This window comes from Parus major, chromosome 1A, assembly GCF_001522545.3.
Source record: "Parus major isolate Abel chromosome 1A, Parus_major1.1, whole genome shotgun sequence".
NCBI classification, from domain to species: domain Eukaryota; kingdom Metazoa; phylum Chordata; class Aves; order Passeriformes; family Paridae; genus Parus; species Parus major.
The window spans coordinates 12,966,243-12,985,874 of record NC_031773.1 but is presented as its reverse complement, the minus strand read 5'-3'; the positions used below and the strand labels follow the sequence as shown (position 1 = coordinate 12,985,874).

At 36.9% G+C, this 19,632-nt stretch overlaps 1 protein-coding gene across 5 annotated transcripts in view; it reads right to left on the bottom strand.

Moving 5' to 3' along the window:
- The window catches only part of PIK3CG (phosphatidylinositol-4,5-bisphosphate 3-kinase catalytic subunit gamma), a 34,090-nt gene that overhangs the window by 14,010 nt on the left and 448 nt on the right, over nt 1-19,632 (bottom strand). The window contains exons 2-9 of one of the 5 annotated variants that reach the window (XM_019006767.2): nt 16,167-16,232; nt 15,285-15,520; nt 12,078-14,093; nt 7,895-7,960; nt 7,564-7,789; nt 4,774-4,877; nt 2,356-2,502; nt 1,058-1,148 (exon numbers count right to left, since the gene is read on the bottom strand). In XM_019006767.2, the coding sequence (XP_018862312.1) occupies nt 1,058-1,148; nt 2,356-2,502; nt 4,774-4,877; nt 7,564-7,789; nt 7,895-7,960; nt 12,078-14,081 (2,638 nt within the window). In that variant the 5' untranslated portion in view covers nt 14,082-14,093; nt 15,285-15,520; nt 16,167-16,232. Of the gene's footprint in view, nt 1-1,057; nt 1,149-2,355; nt 2,503-4,773; nt 4,878-7,563; nt 7,790-7,894; nt 7,961-12,077; nt 14,094-15,284; nt 19,551-19,632 lie in introns of those variants that run through there. The other 4 variants (XM_015628813.3, XM_033514523.1, XM_015628810.3 and 1 more) reach the window with 4 other exon arrangements.

Sequence of the window (19,632 nt, the reverse complement as noted above, 5' to 3'; positions counted from 1 at the left end):
GTTAATATGATTAACTATGCCCCTACTGTGGTGCAAAAAGGATGATAAATTCTTACATCTCTGTAGGAAAACCAAATAGTATTTCCTTGAGACAGAAGAATGGGGAATCAATTAAGAATTCATGAAAGAATAACAGAAATGTGTAACTCAAGTATGAAAATGCTAGAATCACTGGCAGAATTCTTCCTTCATTTTTTCATTTTTCCCACATTACATAGTCTTAATATAATTTTAAACAAAATTAAATCAGATCCTAAAAAGCTCTCTCTTTGGTTTAACACCTCTAAAGGAGAGAAACCCCCCCAACTTTCCTTATATTTATATTAGCTAGCATTTTGATGTACAATTTTCCATTTCCTTTATTATTAAAATTCTATCAATAAATATAATTCGATTTTACAACATTTATATTAGGAGAAAATAAACTCTCTTGTCATGCTACCAGGTATTTTATCACTGATTTTGGGTTTCCTGCATTGCTGAGATATCCTGAAATCAAAAAGATGTTAAAAAATCTTATGTAGCAATGGATTTTAGAGAGGAAGTACATTACAAAAGTATATTAAAGAGCTATAAAGAGTCTTATTGGGATTTCTTATTTCATTTCTTTCACAGGTTCTGAAAAATTGATATCTCTGCTGCAGGAACAAATGCCTTGTGAGAAATATTGCCTGAGTATCCTGTTAAGTAATGTTGTTGTTTCTATGTGGTATAGGGTATGAAGCTTTAGGTCAGGAAAAAATATAAATGTTTTGCTCTTTATTTTATTCCTATCAATGCACTAAAATACGTCTTGAATAAGTCACTTTCACTGCTGTTTCATACTAAATAATGTTCTTAAAGAGAAACTTGCAGCACAAGCCAAGCTTTTGCACAGGTATCACAGCCACAAGGAAGGGCAGAAACCACTGCCAAGATGAAACTGAAGGCTGCTCACAGAAGGTGTAATACAGTGCTGTTTACCTCAGGACTACAGCACATATTAGATTAGTTCTGCCATACACATCTGTAAATATGGTATTTTGAATTTGTAATCACAGTAAGTGTGATCACGTACCTATTTTGTTCCCTGTAGAAATGCAACCATATGGCAACAAACAGAGGTCCAAGGATTCTGCTTCCCAAATGGATTCCATAATTCGAAGAATCTGGTAAAAACAAATGTATATGCTAAGTTATTTCAAATTATTTGAACATTACAGGTTACTCATACAAATAACACTGCCCAGACTTCTAAGATGGGGCTAAACTTACTTTGCTGCTTGATTAAGAGATAAATATAGAAAGTGTGCAACCATTCAAGATAATCAGTTATAGAAGCAGGGTTTATATATCTTCATCTGTTCTGCAACCAGGAAATCTCTACTCTTCTATAAAATACTAATAAATATATAGTATGATTTCTACCTAAGGTGAGATTGAACATGTTAGCAAGCATGCCCACTATTCCCCATTAATACCACCAAAAGCCCTAACAAAGCTGTTATCTGAAACTAGAGTAATTCTAGCTACTGATCTTTCATTTGTTAACTTCACCCATTGCATAAAAAATGATAAAAACACTTCATTAGAGAAACATCTTGCACTAAATAAAGTTCTGTCTCTAGAGCAACACAATGTGAAATATGTATGGCATATGGCAGGAAAAGCCAGGGTAACAGCATGCACTGTGTCTGCTTGGGATGAAGCTCCTTTTCTTCAGAGCAGCTTGTACTGTGCTGAGGTTTAGAGGGTAACCAAAGCAGTGCTGGGAACACAGTGATGTCCCAGCTGAACTGCTGAGAGCCAAGGCTGCCTGTTTCTCACCCAGCCTCACTGTGACTAGATTGGGGTGCATGAGAGACTGGGAGGGGACACAACCAGGCAGATGACCTGAACCGACCAAAGAAATATGCCATGCTGAATAGTGTCATGCTTAGGAATAAAACAGGGAGGAAGGAATTATGGATGTTAACCATCTTCTGTGCAGGGACTGGCTGGGACCTGGTCCACCTATAGCATGTGGTGACTGCCTTAGCACCACTTGCTTTGTTTTCTTCCTTTGTTCTTCCACTTCTCCTTTGTTTATTAAACCACCTTTAGCTCATCTCACAAGTTTTCTTGCTCTTACTCTTCCTTTCCTCTTTTCTCATCCCACCAGGGTTAATCCATAACACACAGTAACATAAAAAATGTAGCATGACAAAGATGATCCAGTTTTGAAGTCAGCCTTGCCATACAGTTTTAAATACAAAACACAACCTCAGATTTCACATGAACATTGAAGACAAGGTATACACACTTTGGAAAAGTAAAACAATTTAAAAAATATTTTTAAATATTCATGTTATTCTTTTTAAGCTTTAGCTATCATACCTGTAAAATTAGCATGTCCTGACGGAGGTCATCTCCATGTTTGAAGATGATGCCTATGGTTTCATTTGACAGAGCTGTTGAATCTGCACATTTAAATTCAAGCCAGAGGGGCTTCTTCTTAGATGCCATTACTTTACATTTTTCTATCTGTGAAAGACACATTAATTGCTTGCTAGCCATTGCATACCAACACAAGAAACCTTTTTAACAGCAGCTACAGAATAGTTTACTAACTTCCACTCAGCTATACCACAAGCAATTTACTGAGAGCACAAGTAAAGGACAGAGTTCAGTTGCCACACAAAGCCTCCTTGCTCCTGCACAACTTTTAACCACTGTCCATGATAAAGGGAAAAGTGTATCTTCACTCTCCAAAACTGGATTTAGCTTGTAAATCTTCTTCAGACAGATTTAAAACAAGAATAGAGATTCTGACAAAACTGGAAAATACAGATCTTCACAAAGGCACTTTGACAGGTGCTCTACTAAACCAGAACATAATCATTGTCCAATGCAATTTACCACATCATCACCCTTCTGACTTCTAGCAACGACATTTCAGATTGCTTGATTCAATTCCCTTAGTAAATTGTTCAGATTCATGGGGGAAATGGCATTTTTGAAACAAATTTAATGTAATCATTCATAAGATAAGAAAATAGACTCCCTATTTAGTTTTATTACCTTTTCAATACTGGTAAATTTAGTACTGAAACTGAAATATTTCAAATGTTTTCTCCAGTTATTTTGGCTAATACAACTGTAGTACGTCTTACTTTCTATTCTGGAATTCCTGATTCATTGTTGAACATTACTATGTACAATAAAGCCATGTAAAATTTAAAACAAACAAACAAACACACACAAAAAAAAAATCAGTGTTTGAGAGCAGCAGAATTCATGATACAAGAGCATTTTAATATATTCATGTTTAATCAACTGAAATTCTGAGCCTGTAGTTTAAAACAAAATAGTTTTTACCATCCTTATTTTCAAAAGGGAAAGAAGTTTTTAAATCTTTGAATTTACTAGAAACTCTGATTTTGCTTATAATATTTTGTTTAGAGTTGTAAAATTTTAGGTTTTGAAAATTAGAGAAAAATAGTATCTTTTAGAATGAACATGAAAGCTTAGTTTGTTTTACCAAACATTTTTATTAATACAGTTTGGAAAAAGAAAAGCTAACCCACCAATTTTTGGACATAGCTACCTTCCTTTGTAAATCTATTGTTTAGTTCATCTAGTAAGGTCCTGTTAGGACTGAATACTTCCTAAGTGAAGGAAAACTAAAAAATCCAGAGAAATCTTTTATTTTAAAAACTACTTTCTGTCAAACTGCTGATGATTTCTGTACATAAAAAAAAAATACATAGGAGAATATACAAAATACAAACAAGAAAATAGTATCCAAGAAGCCACAACTTATTTCCGAATAAGAAATGTCTGAATTGGCTTCTGGGCTGACACTGCTTCAGCCAGGCTCACCTGAGAGGTGTTTCATTCTCTCAGCTTGAAGACAGCTTATAGCCTATCTCCCAAGGCACAGGTTTATTTAACAGAAACATGGCCATATCTAGACAATGCTTGAGCATTGCAATGCTTTGGCAATTCCTTGAATTGGATGGTTTGTCTGTCTTTAGCTAGGAGAAAATTAAGGGGTTCTTTCCTTGTAGGGTCCTTGCTGCACATCAAGTGAGTCCAAGGATCTTGACTGTGCTTCTTTACCCAGGCCTCACATTGCATTTCAGATGCATGATCCAATTTCCTCTCACTACATACCTGCTGACCTATGAATCTTTTTTTAACTCTGAGTCAACATACACAATTGCAATCTCACCACAAAACTGAAGGCCACAACATGGAAAACCCCAAGTGTTTCTTAGTGTATTTCTAACAAAATCATAATGTATTTTCTTACATAACCAACACAGAGATATTGAAATATCAGAAACAGCTGAGGTGGACATTTTTGTCAGTGTGATGAAAGTGTGCACCCAAACCTTAGTGACAGATATGAATCAGGGTAAGACAATGAAAATAACTGGAAGAATGGGAACTGAATATCCCAAAGCCCCTGAATCAGATAAAACTTTAATACAGTTATTTAATTTAAAAAAAAAAATAAAGTCAGCTACCTGGATAAATCTTGTATTCAACTAATGGAAAAAGTATAATTGCCATTTAATGATTAGAATTTCATGGGTTGTTGAATTTTTTTTAGCACATGGTGGCATGTCATTACATTTAGAAAAATAATAATAGCTCTGGGAACAAAACCCTACAGAGTCGGTGCAATGTCATTGTATCCACAGAGAAATAAGACATTTTGACCCATTAGCAAAACTTTTTACAAAGTGACACATACCTGCAAATAATATTTTTTTTAAAATGATTTGTAGAAAGTCAGAATATACTTACCACTAGTGCACCTGCTCTTAGCCCAGGATCATATGGAACTCTAAAACTTTCTGGAAGTTTGCTGCCCTGTAATTTTTCAAGCCTTTGTCTCAGCTGTGCAATAACTACAAGAAAGAAAACACAATGAAATCAAACATTGGAAGTCAAACAGGTTATAGGTAATCAAACTTGTTGAGCATTATACTTTGGCTAAAAAGCTCACTTTAGCTGCCATTTTAAATTGTTTCCCTCCTGCATCTCCTGACCCAAGGAATGGAGGAAAAACTCTTTAACCTGCACTATCAATGGTCAGGGCTGTTTTAGATACCTAAAGGTAAAGTTTTCAAAAACCTCAGAAGACATATGCCTTCTCTGCAGTATTAGAAACACTGCACAGTAAGAGTTTACACTAAAATGTCATTTAAAAAACAAAACACAGTAGAACACACCAAAAAGTATTTTCCCTCATAACTCACAAGAAATGCAGACAGACTTGTGGTTTTTGAATTCCTGGAATCAATTACTCTGTAACCATAATGAGACAAACTACAGAGACACTAAATTTCCTATCCTCCTAGAGCTGTTTTCATAGTTCCGCCTTTTTAATCTCACATTCCTGTAAGAAAAAAAATTTGCTGCATATTGATATGAACAAGAATTTTAATGTTCATAATTAAACACAAACTTTGAATTAATAAAACCTCAAGCTTCTGAAACTTCAACTCATATAGTTGTATAGATTATACAATGCATGATGTATTTTGCTCACCTCAGCTAGTGAGTGTCAGCAGCATAAGCAATACACTGGCTATTACCCTGTATCAGAGCAAAGACCTGAACACTGTCCTAAAAGAAACTGTAGCTACTCAGCAGAGTATGAGTATTGAAATATAAAGTAATGTAATTTGAAAACTGTAAGCAAACCAACTGAAGCTACAAAAGATTAGTAATAGTTGATTTTAAGACACAATTAAAGGCACTTCCTAAAACAATTTTCAAGTTGATCTGGCTTAAGAACGAAGTGCTATGCATTTTAAGTGATGGAACAGCTGCATAGACACATTCTTGGGAGACAAATCATCTAGGTCAGAGGGTGATGAAAGCAGATTATCCCATGCAAGATGTAATATTATGATCTTAAGAATTTATTTAATTATTATTCCTTGCTATCTTCAAATATAAGCGAAGAGATTACAGTGAAAAGTGAAAGAAATAGTTTGACAACATATTTGCTACTGGAATAGTATCGACCTAGTAGGAAGGAATCTACAAACACTGGAGAAACATATATACAAGAATCAGATGAGACTGCATCACAGAATGAAATGAAACAGGACAAAACATTCAGACTGAAAATATGAACAATGATGAACATAGAAATGTTGGGACAAAAAAGAAGCAATAACCTACAGAATAAACTTTAGGATATACACTTTTAAAAATAAAAGAAGTAGAGGGTGCCTGTAGAAAAAAATATGTCTTCAATAATTTGAGAATAAATTACATTAGATATAGCCTCATTAGGACATTCCACAGTTTCAGGAAGCCTTATTCAGTGAAAATGTCAATTATATAAGTCATCTTTCAGTTTCTGCTGTACATTACATCCAAAGATTCTTTAACTTCAAAATCTGGTGGGTGTTAATATGATTGCTTTCCCTTGAAGCTTTTCTTCTTTTCCCACATATCCTTCAAAGATAATGTATTATGGAATCCACTGCTCTTACAGACATGTACATCTGCAAGGTGGTATCGTTTCTTTCCAAAATAATGGGATTCTGACTAAATACATTTAGAGTATAGAATATTTTAAGAAAAAATTTAGGAAGTTGCTTAGAAACAGTGTTTTATATGGGGCTTTAATAAGTTCCTTAACTCACACTATGTGGTAACATAACAGATTTTACACTATATATTGAATAAATTCGTATTTCCTTCAAATCCCTTTTGAAACACCACCACAGTCACTTCTGCACAGCCAGACTGGAAAAGCTTTCCAATCCAAGGTCTTCCTGGCCTGGAGCATACCAGACTGAACATGCAGGGAGACGTAGTCTTTCTACAGCTTTTCAAATTTTAATACTGTCATATGTCTTCTTGCACTTGCTCCCAACACCAAGCAAGCAACAGGAATGAGGATAAACAACTTTTAAGAAAGTTGGGGGGGAGGTGGGAAGGGAAAAGGCAGGCAAAACTCAGAGGTAAAGAGGCATTGCATAACCCTACTGTGGCTTCCAACAAGTATTGAAATAACAATAAGTATTGAAATAACAATACCACATCTGTCTCACAGGACTCCTCAAAGATGTGCCCTGTATATTCACCCCTGATCCACAAGTTACTTCTGTGGCATAGCAGAGGCTGCACTGGACTCCTCCCTGATCTTCCTGCCAAAAATCTTCTAGTGAGAGTTTACAGGAAGGTTATATTTCTTGGCAAGTGTCACTTTTAATTTCCAGTTGATGTTTGTGTCTTTCTTTAGCACTGGCATTCAGTTAATGTACAAGAACTTATCTGTTTTCCATTTGGCATGGCATGAGGTTGAAGAAGGTAAGCCAAAGCTTGGGAAAGTACTGGGTGTCTAGAAGATTGATATTCTTCCCCTTTTGGGGTGAAATGAGCAAACAAATCTATTACTGGTTCAATCATTATTAACTTACACTCACACTTTAAAGAAAGTAAAAATGATGCCCTTTGACAGCAATTTATCTAAGATTTTCTTAATGAACAGTACAATTTGCTGCCTAGTTTTTCACACCATAAGAAAAAAAAACCAATATTAACAACAAAGAAATGCCTGTTAACAAATACCTTGAGAAGTAACATCATACTTTTCTGCAGAAACTGATTTAATCTCCATTGTGACTTTATGCAGCAATTCAATTACTTGAACCTGCTTCATGAAATCATGCAGCATTGCTTTTCCACAGCCCCTAAGGTAGGCTTCAAGGATGACTGCAAACCTCTGCTGGTAGTGCATGGACTGGGCAATTTCACTTCTTAAGAACCAAAACAAGAAGTGACCAATTCTTTTGTTCTACAGGTAAAGAAAAACACTAAAAATTAGCATTCATTTCTTGACAAAGGGTTTTAATAATGCCAGCAACTTCAGCATAAGTTGCCTGTATTTTGAAATACTTACTCTCAAACCACGTTTCAGTAAAAATCTGGCTAATGCGCTGTCATGATATGGCTCAAATTTCACAGCCTGAGTAATACAAACATAGAAAATGTCGTTAACACATTTAAGATCCCACTGCTTTGACTTAACCAAGGACATCTAGAGAACATACTGCTGCAGGAGTAGAAAACGTATAACAAAGCAGGTCTTTTTCAGGCTTCTCTGTCTGATTCAAGAAGCACATTTTCTTTGCAACAGGTTCTTTTCAGGTTTATTATTTAATATGATAATGCATGGTGTGGACCAGAGTGCAACCTAAGCATATGCACAAAGCAACATCATTCTTGGCAAAAACCAGCAGGATAAAAAAACAGTCTGCAGTATGACTGATACTGAGAATGCTTAAATGATAACTGTCAGATAGAATAATGTATTTCTAACAGCTCTTTAATAAAACATTTCAATAATAAAATACTGGTTTTGGTCAACATCCACTACTTTGAGACTAGGGCACCAGGATTCACTGCTGGGTTCCCCAGAAAAAAAAACAGGATAAAGGAGCAGCTTTTTAGAGCAGTTATCTGGCCTTTATTCTGTAAATGGGTGACAGAATAAAAGCTCTGATACACATCCTACAATAATGAAATACAATTAAGAGGAAGACTTGACCAGACCTTTTTTTTTTTTACTTACTGCGAAAATAGAAGTATTTTTTTCCTCTTTCAAAAGTTGCTCCCCTCCACCCAAGCCCACAGATATTTCCAAGTTACTGCCATAAATGGAGGTGGGGGGAAAGTAAACAACAGCATTTGAATTTTTTTTCTGTTATTCTCTCCTCCATCCCAATAACCAAGTGAATTGGTCTACCAGAAAACCATCACACTTCCAAATTCTGGGTAGTACCAGGGAACTGCTCCACTTCAACTCATTTTTCCAGAAGCTTCTTTCATGTTGCTTGAGGAATTCAAGTTTATAGAAGGTTTGTATTCAGATTAATGGTGGAAAAAAGTATGCACTTATATCCCATGGCAACAAAAGAGAAATAAGAAGCATACAGTCTATGAATCAGAGTCACAAAATCCCTGTCATGGACTGAGGGGGTTGGTGAATGGCTTTGGCTTCTGGAAATAGAGTGCCAGGAAGCAGCCTGTAGGGAGATTAAGGGAAAACAAAGGGATGCGCAGAGAGCTGGGTGCATGTAGTATGCTCAGCTTTCAGAAGCAACAAAGTATGCAACAGTTATTCAACAGAATAGAATAGAATAGAATGGCTCTTTCAAGATCACTGCAGTCTGCAGCTTGCAAAGAAGAAACCAAGCCATCAGCAAAGGTCTGCTAAATTCATCAAACAAATCATAGTGTTATAAACTCTTACAACTACTGTGGCACATAGTTGCATTTTTATTATTAAGATATCAATATGATTTCTGAAATGTAAATCCTCCTGTGGGTTTAATCAAAAGAAAAAAAAAATCAAGTCAACCTTCCTGAATGAGGCAACTTATAAAAATGTTACAAAGACACGTTCTTCCTAGCTGCTGGCTAAGAGAAAAACAAGAAAGCCAAGCACCAGACAGACAAAAAAGCCAAGCACCAGACTTGCCCTTCTCCTGTATCATAATTCTGCAAGAGCTGTCTTGACTGTCTCTGCAGTACTGTTTTATATCCCAAACAACATCATCTTATTTAGGAAAGACAATGAGAATTCACAAATATAATACAAACATCCTTTTACTTTGTGCATGAGATTATGAGGCATGAGGGGTTTTTAATACAAATTAATTTTCACTGCAGTAAGGTGCCCAAAAGCAATAATTATCACAAAAATTCAAATGGATTTTCTTACAGTTCCAAGAAAACCTGTTATAAACCTCACTCTGGTATATACTATGCTTAATGTTTGCATGACCTTGAAAAACAAGTTTTGGCTGAAATGTCAAAAAACCGACCTTTACTTCAAACCAAAACCTCCTTATTGAACTTGCAAATATATTTTAACATAAAACAATATTAAAAAATGTATTATGACCATCCTTATTGAGCTGATGTTTTTTAAAAATCCAGCCCTTTTTTCTTCACAGAGTCAAATACGAACTTTTGCACAGCAACAATAAAAGATGGTCATTAAAAAATATCTGCTGGCACTACACCAGGTCCTTGTGTGTACCTTTTCCTTGTCAGTTCAGCAGAGGGCCTTTACTCACCGCCATATACATGCAGTAGAGCCATCGGTGTTTATCTTACAAAGAATTTTGTTGCATTTTAAGTATCCTATCCATGGTTTATCAACTGTACAGAGAAGAACAGACATAGGAAGCTCAATAGGTTGATTTATGGTGTGGCTGCTTCTATTTGAAATAAACTTGTGGGGAAATAAAATGCTTGATTTCTAACTCCACAGATGATAAAAGATATCCTGTGCAGAGTCAAATAAGCCATAGAGCTTTCATAAAGGTATTCATTTGAAAAGTAACAACCATTCTCAGAAGAGATGTGTCCACTGGAGCAGAGGAATGGCCAACATCAATTCTCTGAAATATGTAGATTTTAAATACACTGTCATACCAAAACTTTGCTGCAGAATGCTGACAGCTTATGCTCCATAGTTAGCTAAGAAATAAAGACAAGGAAAGCAGCAGAGAGGTAAAAGTTGGAATCTAGCATGGTTTTCACTTTTAAGGATGGTAAGCTCATTATTTCTTACACCACCACTTACTAAAAATGACACAGTGAACTTAAGGCACTATTATTTTATGCTACAATATTTTATTTAACTGTTAGAAAGGTTTATTATTTTTAAAACTCACCAGATTTGTACTTCTTCAAAACAAACAATTAAAAAAAATGGAAACAACCCCAGTATTTCCCCTATTTTCTCAGGCATTTTGATAGCAACCAATCATCATCCCAAACTCCTAATTCAGATATAAAAAAGAAGTGAATAAAATTGCTGAGCCACTCACACTGAGTAGACAGTGAAAGCTCACAAGCCAAGCATATATATAGCAGCAGCTATGTGGGAGGCCCAATGAGGCAACCGTAGCAACTCCTTTAGTTAATGCAGAAGTGCATAAATTCTGCCTAATCTTCAGACAAGCAAAGACAAGGCTAGAAAGACTTTGTTGAAAGCACTACCAATATGCAGCATAATCTGAAATACTAACTTCATTTTCCTGGGATTCTGGGCTCTCTCTGAACCTGAAGAAATAAAAAGTGGCTAGCTGCAGTAGATCCATTTTTTTTTTTTAATTTTGAATGTTGTTCTCTGATTTTTTGAAAAAAGAATTTCCTGCTCTGAAGAATAACAGTCTTTCCTTGCAAAACACAGCCCTGTGAGGTGTAGAAGACCTGCAGACCTACCTGGCTCTAGGGGCTGTGCTCACCAGAAGGAACACAAGGTTACACCTTCCATCAGACACCAGAGGAGACTTTGCCACTGCCAGCTGATGGCATCATGTTGAGAGAAGAGCAACCAAACCAAGTTTCCTATGTAACTGATATAAACCTTCCCAGGATTTGATCTGGCAGATGTGCACACAAAGTGCTTCAAATCAATGCAGCAGTGATTCCTTGCTGTTAGAACCACAATTTTGCATCCAAGTTCCCAGAAGGATTTAATCTTAGGACGTAGTCCTGTCAACTCTTCAGCTATTTTCAAAATTTTGGGAGAGGGGGAATTTCTAGCTAAATTTGCTCCCCTTAACAGCACAAGACTGAAGTTGCTGCATCCACTGGTGTTCTTGACCTAAAAGTTTCCTTCAGGCTTTGCCCATGTCAACATCTGCATTTGCTTGTTTTCTATCTACACTCTTTCTAAGTTATCAGTAAAGTCAGTCAACAACTCTTCAGTGCTGTGTAATTCAGACCCGATATGAACAGGATTGCAGATGGCACAGTTAGGATTTATTCCCATCACAGCTGTACTGGCATTAACCGTTTCCAGAAAAAATTACTACTGTAAAAACAAGTTGCAAATCATAAGACACAAAGCAATGGTACCACAAAAACATCAACAAAGGCAAAAGACAAAAAGTAGGAAAAGTGTATTTTGCATTAATCTGGTTAGTACCACTGCTTTGACTAAACATTGAAGACTTCAAAACTAGGGAATACTAACAAGACCTATTAAAATAGGAAATGTAAATTATCGGGTAATGCAAATATATTTCTGGAAGGCAGAGCTCAGGAATGCAAATACACCTCACCTGCACAAGCTGTAAAAGATAATGAAGAACATCATCATCTTCTAAACTTTCCAGTTTTTGAACTGCCATTGCTCGGACATTTTCATCTGAGAAGTTACAGTCCAGAAGTTGCATTGTGAGTCCAACATCTAAAGTGCTCTGATCCCAAATCTCTTTTTTAGCTAGCAACTGGTATGTTTTGGCCACTATTTCTTGTTGTCCCCATTTCACAGAGCTAAGCAGCTTAGGATATGCCTTGGGGTGCTTTATGCTCTCGTATCTAAAATGCCACAACAGTTCTTTGTCCTCAGGAGAAAGTGGATTAAGTGGGTCAGTTGCTATGATCTCTTCAAGTTGCTTGCGAAGCTGGTTGGGCATTTCAGCTCGGGCCCTGTCCCCCTGGGGGTCTAATGATATCCTATGCTTGGGCAAGGCAATTGGGTGACAATATTTGTCCAGCACAATAGAGATAGCCATTGAGTTTTCTTTATCCGGGTTAGTTGCTGATGTAAGTTTGTCTGCATTTATACTTCCTTGTTCTTCCCCCTTACCTGGAATTTTCCACATGTGGAGCACATACTCCCCACTTCGCAGCAAAAAACGGTGATCTATCAACAAAAGATTTACATAATAGAGAAGCTGGGTTTTGCATTTTGCATCAGAGTTAGAGGATTCGTGTGACTGAAGGTTTGTCTTTGCAGATGGTCCCTGTGCTTTGCCACAGTATATCTGAAGATTCAGAAGTGCTCCTTTAGGCAAATCCTTGATTTTGATATCAAACTCCAACCAAATATTCCACAGAACCTCCTCAGTAAAAGGCTTTGATGAAGTCCTTCTCTGTGAAAGAAGCTGCTGCCCGTGTTGAATGTTAGCCTCTACAAATACAGTAAGATCAGTATTTCTTGGTAAAACTGGGATATCAATGCCAATTATTTTCACTCTAAATTTTCTATTACAATCCCACAAAGAGATAGTGAAGACTCTCTCATGATCTTTCCCATCTATTGTCAACTGCTCATGATACCCTGTAACTCCTGTACAATCATCCACCAAGGGCCATTCTTCCTTCCGAACCTCATCTTCGTTCGGGTCAGGGGGATTGTCAAGGACAAGGTGGATTTCTTCCCCATTCTTAAGGCACTGTCTTATCCAGTGAAAATCTTTGATTGGTGTCTCTCCAGTAATGTACTCATCTCTGCCACAAACCCTGAGAACAAAATCCAGTTCACTATGATCTTCAGGAATGTCCATCAAGGACTTTTTCTTTGCCATTTTTGTGAAAAAGCTGTGGAGAATCATATCTGGAGTGTCATCTATTGACACTTTAATTTTCTGACTAGTTGTTCCTCTATGTATGATTATGAAAATGTTATTATTAGTGATTTTTTTAAATAAATATTCTGGGAGTGGCTTAGATGTAGTCCATGGGTGCATTGCGTATAATTTAGGATCTCTGCAGGCTACCTCTATCATTCGTGGAGTGACTAATCTGCGTCGGGTAAATTCTAGTTCATCATCATGCACATTGCTTACATCAGTGACATCATAACCAATTAAATCATTAAGTTGCTGCTGAAATTCCTGAACTTCTTCTGATGGTTTTTGTTTCTGGACAACATAGATCTTGCCTACCTTTTTCTGTAACACCTTCCAGTACAATATGCAGTCCAAAGTCTGTAATACTTGATGTTTATCATAAATTTCATACCATTGCCCTTTCTTCTGATACTGAAGAATAAACTGATCTGGCGTGAATGCATGGTAGAAATCTGTGGTTTGACTCATCTCTATTGCACGCATCCAAATCTGTGCCTTCATTTGCTCAACCGTACAGTTGCCAGCTATTTCGAGTAACATAATTTCTGGTGCTTTAGTATGTTTATTGCTTGTAGGTAAAATGAACTCAATGGATATCAGTTCCATTGATGAAAAACTACTCGATGTACAATGAGGTTTCATTCTTCTTCTCCTTCGTTTGTTTTCCTCTCTCATAACAACAGGTTGTTCATGATCCCCCAACTCCATGCCAGAAGATATCTAGCAAAACATACAATTACTTGATTACTTTCTCATTTACATTTATCTTTACTGTTACTTTCTAATTTTTCATATACATTTTTTATTTCTATTTCCACTTAATTTCTGGTCACAAATACTTTATTTACATAAACCACTTCAGATGCAATCTATTCAATTCAATACCAAATATAAATAAAAAAATCTCCAACCAACTCTCCAGTGATTAAGTAATTAAAATAGAGGTTTTAAATATCCTGCCCATATTTTACTGAGAATAAGCAGTTTGAATGTGCAACCTCCATATTGATTAGTTCTTGCTTCTATTCAATCAAGCACTGATTCTACTTCTATCTCATCTGTTTTGATGCTGCTGATGTTAACATAAGTGGGTTTTCATAGAAATCAAAAGACACACTCCTGTATATGAATAGAATGCAGTCCCACTGAGCTCCAGGAATGGCAGAAAGCAACAAAACAAGCAATTTATTTGCAGCCTGGACAGACATGAGCCTATCCCCAGTTTCTTCTGCCTCTCTTTTTAGTGATGAGGAAACAGGACTTCAACCTAAAAAAAGTCCTTAGGATGCAAAATCAGGGACTATTTCTGAAGATATATTTTAACATTCATCTAAATTCAAGGTGAGTATCCTTAGGTGCACTTCTTTTAAATAAATTAATTCACCAGACTGATGATATCCATCCATTTTCAAAGTACACACTGCCAACATGAACTACTAGTTTGTTATAGAAGAAAAATCACCCAAGCTGATGCTGATTTATTACTCTATACATCAAATCACACCTAAAACACCAGTAAAACAATATTAAACATGAGTAGCCTACCTTATCAGCATTCAGTAAACAAAAAATATCGTATAATGCAAAACCAGCACACTCAGTTAATCTCCATTGACCAATATTAAAACGGAAATTATTCAGTGCTGACTGAGTGCGCTCACACAAGCCAAGTTACAGCAACATACTGAACTTTTCCAAGCAACACTTTCTACACATAAAATCTTTAACTGCTGGAGAAAAGTAAAGCCAGTGTAATGATGCCTTAGGAGATAATAAAAGAAGCAGATAAAAATATAAAATATTAAACTCTAACAACATAGAATGCTAACTAAAATTCTTCTTTTGACTTCCAGAAAGCAGCAACTGTGGACACACCACCCCTATAATTGACAAAGTATAAGGAAATATTACCTGCTTATAAAACAAAGGCTGAATTGCTGAAGATGACTCATTTGTTTAAATTTTGTAGTTCCTATTATTTTAAAAGATCATTCACACAAAAAATTTCTTTGTTTAAGCTGTTCTGCTTTTCTTGCTCGCTCTCATATCCAGATGCAAAGGAAGTGCTGCACTTACCAGGAAGGAAGTTTTAACCAAGTTGATTATACATATGATTGCTCATTTTAAAAGAAGTCAGAATGCTTTTCCTGTTACAACAGTAAAAATACACCAACAGTAAAAATACACCAACAGTACATCAATTTAACATATATGCATAGAAGACATGTTTAGAGCCTTTTAAAAATAGCAAAGAATAATCTGGGAAATAAATTTAATGAATTCAAATAAGGTATTTAAACCAAATATATTTTTGAGCTGTTACCTCACAAAATAGTAGATAAAAGACAACTAAATATGCAATGTTTCAGTATTTTAATTTGTACAGTGATGGCCATTTGAGGAATCCCAACTTAAATTTACTAGAGATTTTTAAGCCAGTCTCCATACAGGCATCTCACAGATTGTATATGCCAAGGATCTTGTATGGTAACCTCAACAGCAGAACTACTGGGCAGCCTTACCCAAAATATCTTTAACTCATTCATTTATGGTTACAAACATACAGTTAAATCCACTAGAAATGGTGACTTTAGATTCAGGAAGAAATTAAACCATAGACTTTCAACCCTAATTCTTGTGGTTATCTACAACTTCAGGTGCTATTCTTTTACTAAAAATATTATCCCCACAGGAAAAAAAAATTAGGGAAAACATGTTCAAAACAGAAAGAAAAGACATACACCCCTCTAATTTCATCCCTTTCCTTTATGACTTTTCCAGTGAAATACTAACCTTTTGAAGAGCATCAAGCAGTACAAATCCTACACTGGTAGTAGATATCATGCAAAAATGTTGACTCTTGAAAAAGAGGAAAAAAATGTGAAACAACTGAAAAGTTGTCTACCAACAGTGAAGTGCTTTTTTTTTTTTTTTTTAACATATGCATGTTTCCTATTTATAAGACACATTTTTTATAAAAATGTGAAAAATAACCCCTCCCTCTGTATTGGCAAAAAAAAAAAAGTCTCTTACTTGCCTCCAACATACCAAGGCTGATTAACATTCTGCTAAGGTTAAAAAGCAGAAAATACCCTCCACCACTGGCACAGCTCTTTTCACTCTGAGCATCACTCTACTTGTCAGCTAAGATCTTTTCTTTTTAGAGGTTATTTTTCTCAGGAGGTCAGTTTTGGGGAAACACGCTCTGGCCTATATCCTTCTATCTTTCAAAGCCAGTATTTGAATTTTCTCAATGTAGTGGTGAAGTTACCCTGAACATTTTGTTGCTGACATGAAATCTACCCATCTTGGCCAAGACACCTCCAAAACTCATCCTCCACCTACGTGCAGCCTGTCAGTATTCATCAGCCACAGCCTTTGTGGCATCTCAGCATTACACACTGTGCTCTTCTCTCATCTCAATTCTAAAATACAATGTAGTCATGTATTTCTCTTCATTTAGACATAAGCAACTAGCATTAAGTTTTTTTTCATGCCAACAGGCTATATAGATTTTTGCAGAGTCCTTCCTCTAAAAGTCATTGTGCTGCCCCATTAAGTAAACCTGGAGTCATTTCAGTTTCATTGGGTTCTGCAGATCCAAGAAAGCTTCCTGGTTTAAAATGTCCTCAGCCTGCTCCTCTGAGTAATGCACCTGAGGATTAATTCTTCAAACACATGTACATACAAATAGCTCTTCTACCACTACTCCATAGATCAAGACATCAAGACAATCAAAGGCAGCATCTCTTCCTCATGCGCACAGAACTAACCTGTACATTTCTCAGTGAGTGCACTTGTTTCACATTCTCATCCACTTATAAAGGCAGGTAGAGCATAACTTTTGCGGGTTCAGATATCCCCTCACAAACTGTATCGGACACAACACAAAATGTGTGGCACTTCTGTAGCTGCCTTGGCCATACAAGGCTGTCTTCTCTCCTGCATTCATTTAGATTGTGACCTGTTATGTATAGTCCAGCCCACTTCAATCTCAGTCTCCAGTTCTGCTCTGACCCCTTTTTGTCAGCTTTAGAAGGCAACTCTTGGAGCAACAGTTGTCTCTCATCTGTCTGTGCAATGACCCATTCTTATGGTGACACCAAATTGTATCCATTTCCTGCTAATCCACATGTTGGCAAAACTATATTTCCTCATGCACGTGAATCATAAAACTTTGATGTTTATAATGAAAAATCATTTCATGTTAAGTTCCTAAAACCATTGTCAAGCCTAAGCTTTACTTACAGTAATGGCATTTCAATAATTCTACTGCAACAACACCCAAATAAAGGAGGGGGGGGGGAATCGCTCTGTTTTATTTCTAATTCTAATGGGCCTCATCAACCCTGAATATCCCTGTATTACAAGAACTGTCCTACACTGGTCCAAAAATCCTAATGGAGTCCAATGGAGAAGAAAAAGATGGGCCTGTAAAAGGTAACTAAGATGAGCAAACAGCCTTGCCTTTGTCTCTAGTTGTGTTCCTATCTCATCATTCAGATCAGCAACCTGATCATAACAAAACCAGCAAAAAAAATTGGTTAATTTTCAGCTGGATCAGTACCTTTATCTGACTCAACACTTGCTGGAGTGGATGGGCAGCAACAGAAGAGGAGGAAAGGGAATGAAGCCAGCACAGTTAAGCATAACTCAGACTGAAACATGATTCACAGCATGATTAGGAGATATGCTAATGAGTAAAGTGTTAAATTATTTGAAAAAACTGGCTGAAAGGTGCTTTAAAAGGACAATGTGGTGTTACGATGTATTACTTATTTGGCTACAAAAAAATTAGGATAACTGTCAATCTTGACTGCTCTGTTAATACTATGCTAGAATTCTACTAGTTACTATCATGTAACTAATTCTGTTTTAGTTCCTGGTTCTGTTTTAATCCATCATGTGAATTACTATACCATATTTTATTTTACTACCTTATTTTAATATTAATCTTTTCACTTTAGTGTGAACTCCTTCCCAGACAACTTAACTTTCAAGAAAATAAGCACTCTCTACCAGCATAAGAATTACCTTGTGCATGCATTATGTAAATACAACACCAAAGTTTACATTCACAGTTTCAGACAAAGTTCACTTGAAGGATAAATTTTAAAAACCAAAACTATCATGACAAGACTCAAAGTTCTCCAAGCAGCATACTACATTTACTTGCCCACACTGTTGTGTAGCAGGAGATGGCTTTGCATTTGCTGGACAGAAATAGATCATCCCTACACCTGCAGTGATCCAGTGCTGAACTTCACAGGTAAGATACAGCACTAACATTTCAAGCAGAAACACAACAACAAAATACCACTTGGCTCAGTTTCTCTGTCAGATCTAGCAACTACTAGCTCCCATGGGAAATAAATGAGGGCAGGTTCCCATTAGCAAGTAAACTTCACAGGTAATGCAGTCACATTCCTTATCAAAAGTGTATGAACCAGCAGACACAGCTTGGTCGGGAGGCTGAGGAGTCAATCAGACTGCTGTTACAGCTGTAGCATTTTCAGGATGTCCTGCCTTCACCTCCTTTAGTTTCTATATGAGTTATCTATTTGGGGCTCCTGGAACAAACAATAACTTTTAGCTGGTTCTGAAAATTTAGGTAAGAATTTCGGCAAAGTTCTAGCTAACTGGGGTTGCACAAGTGATCTAGTGGTAATCTTGAAGTAATACACCTTGGAACCAACACTTCGCAGAGTTTTAAACCCCAGAGATGGCTGCTATTGCTCACTGCCTGTCCTGTCAACTTGTGTCCGGTTTTCTATCACTGATTGTTAACTGCGTGATCTAATCTACACCAGCAACCAACTCCCGAACGCCCTCAGCTATTATTTCAGAGGGACTGTTGTGTAGAAAGGTTTCATGGTCTACACGTATCAGATAGACAAAAGAAATTTGTTGGATGAGGAAATAATTATTGTTTAAAAGCCGTGTTTTAGCAGAGCTGAGTCACTGATCTTAAGACACGGAGAACTGTCTACTGTTCTGTATCCTTCACTTCGGATTGTTTCATTCAACGTTCAAACAGCTTTCTCAGCGGGTCTGCCATCAAACTCGTTAACTCCCGTTCGGGCCGTGCCGTGAGGCGGGACCGAGGCCGAGAGGAACCGGGCTGCACGGGGGGCTCAGCAGTGCCGGCTGCGCCGGGGACCGCAGGGCGACCCCGGCCAGCCGCACACCCCCGCGGAAAGGGGCTCCGCGCACGGGAGGCGGGAGCAGCGGGCCGGGCCCGGGGCCGGGGCTGCCTCCC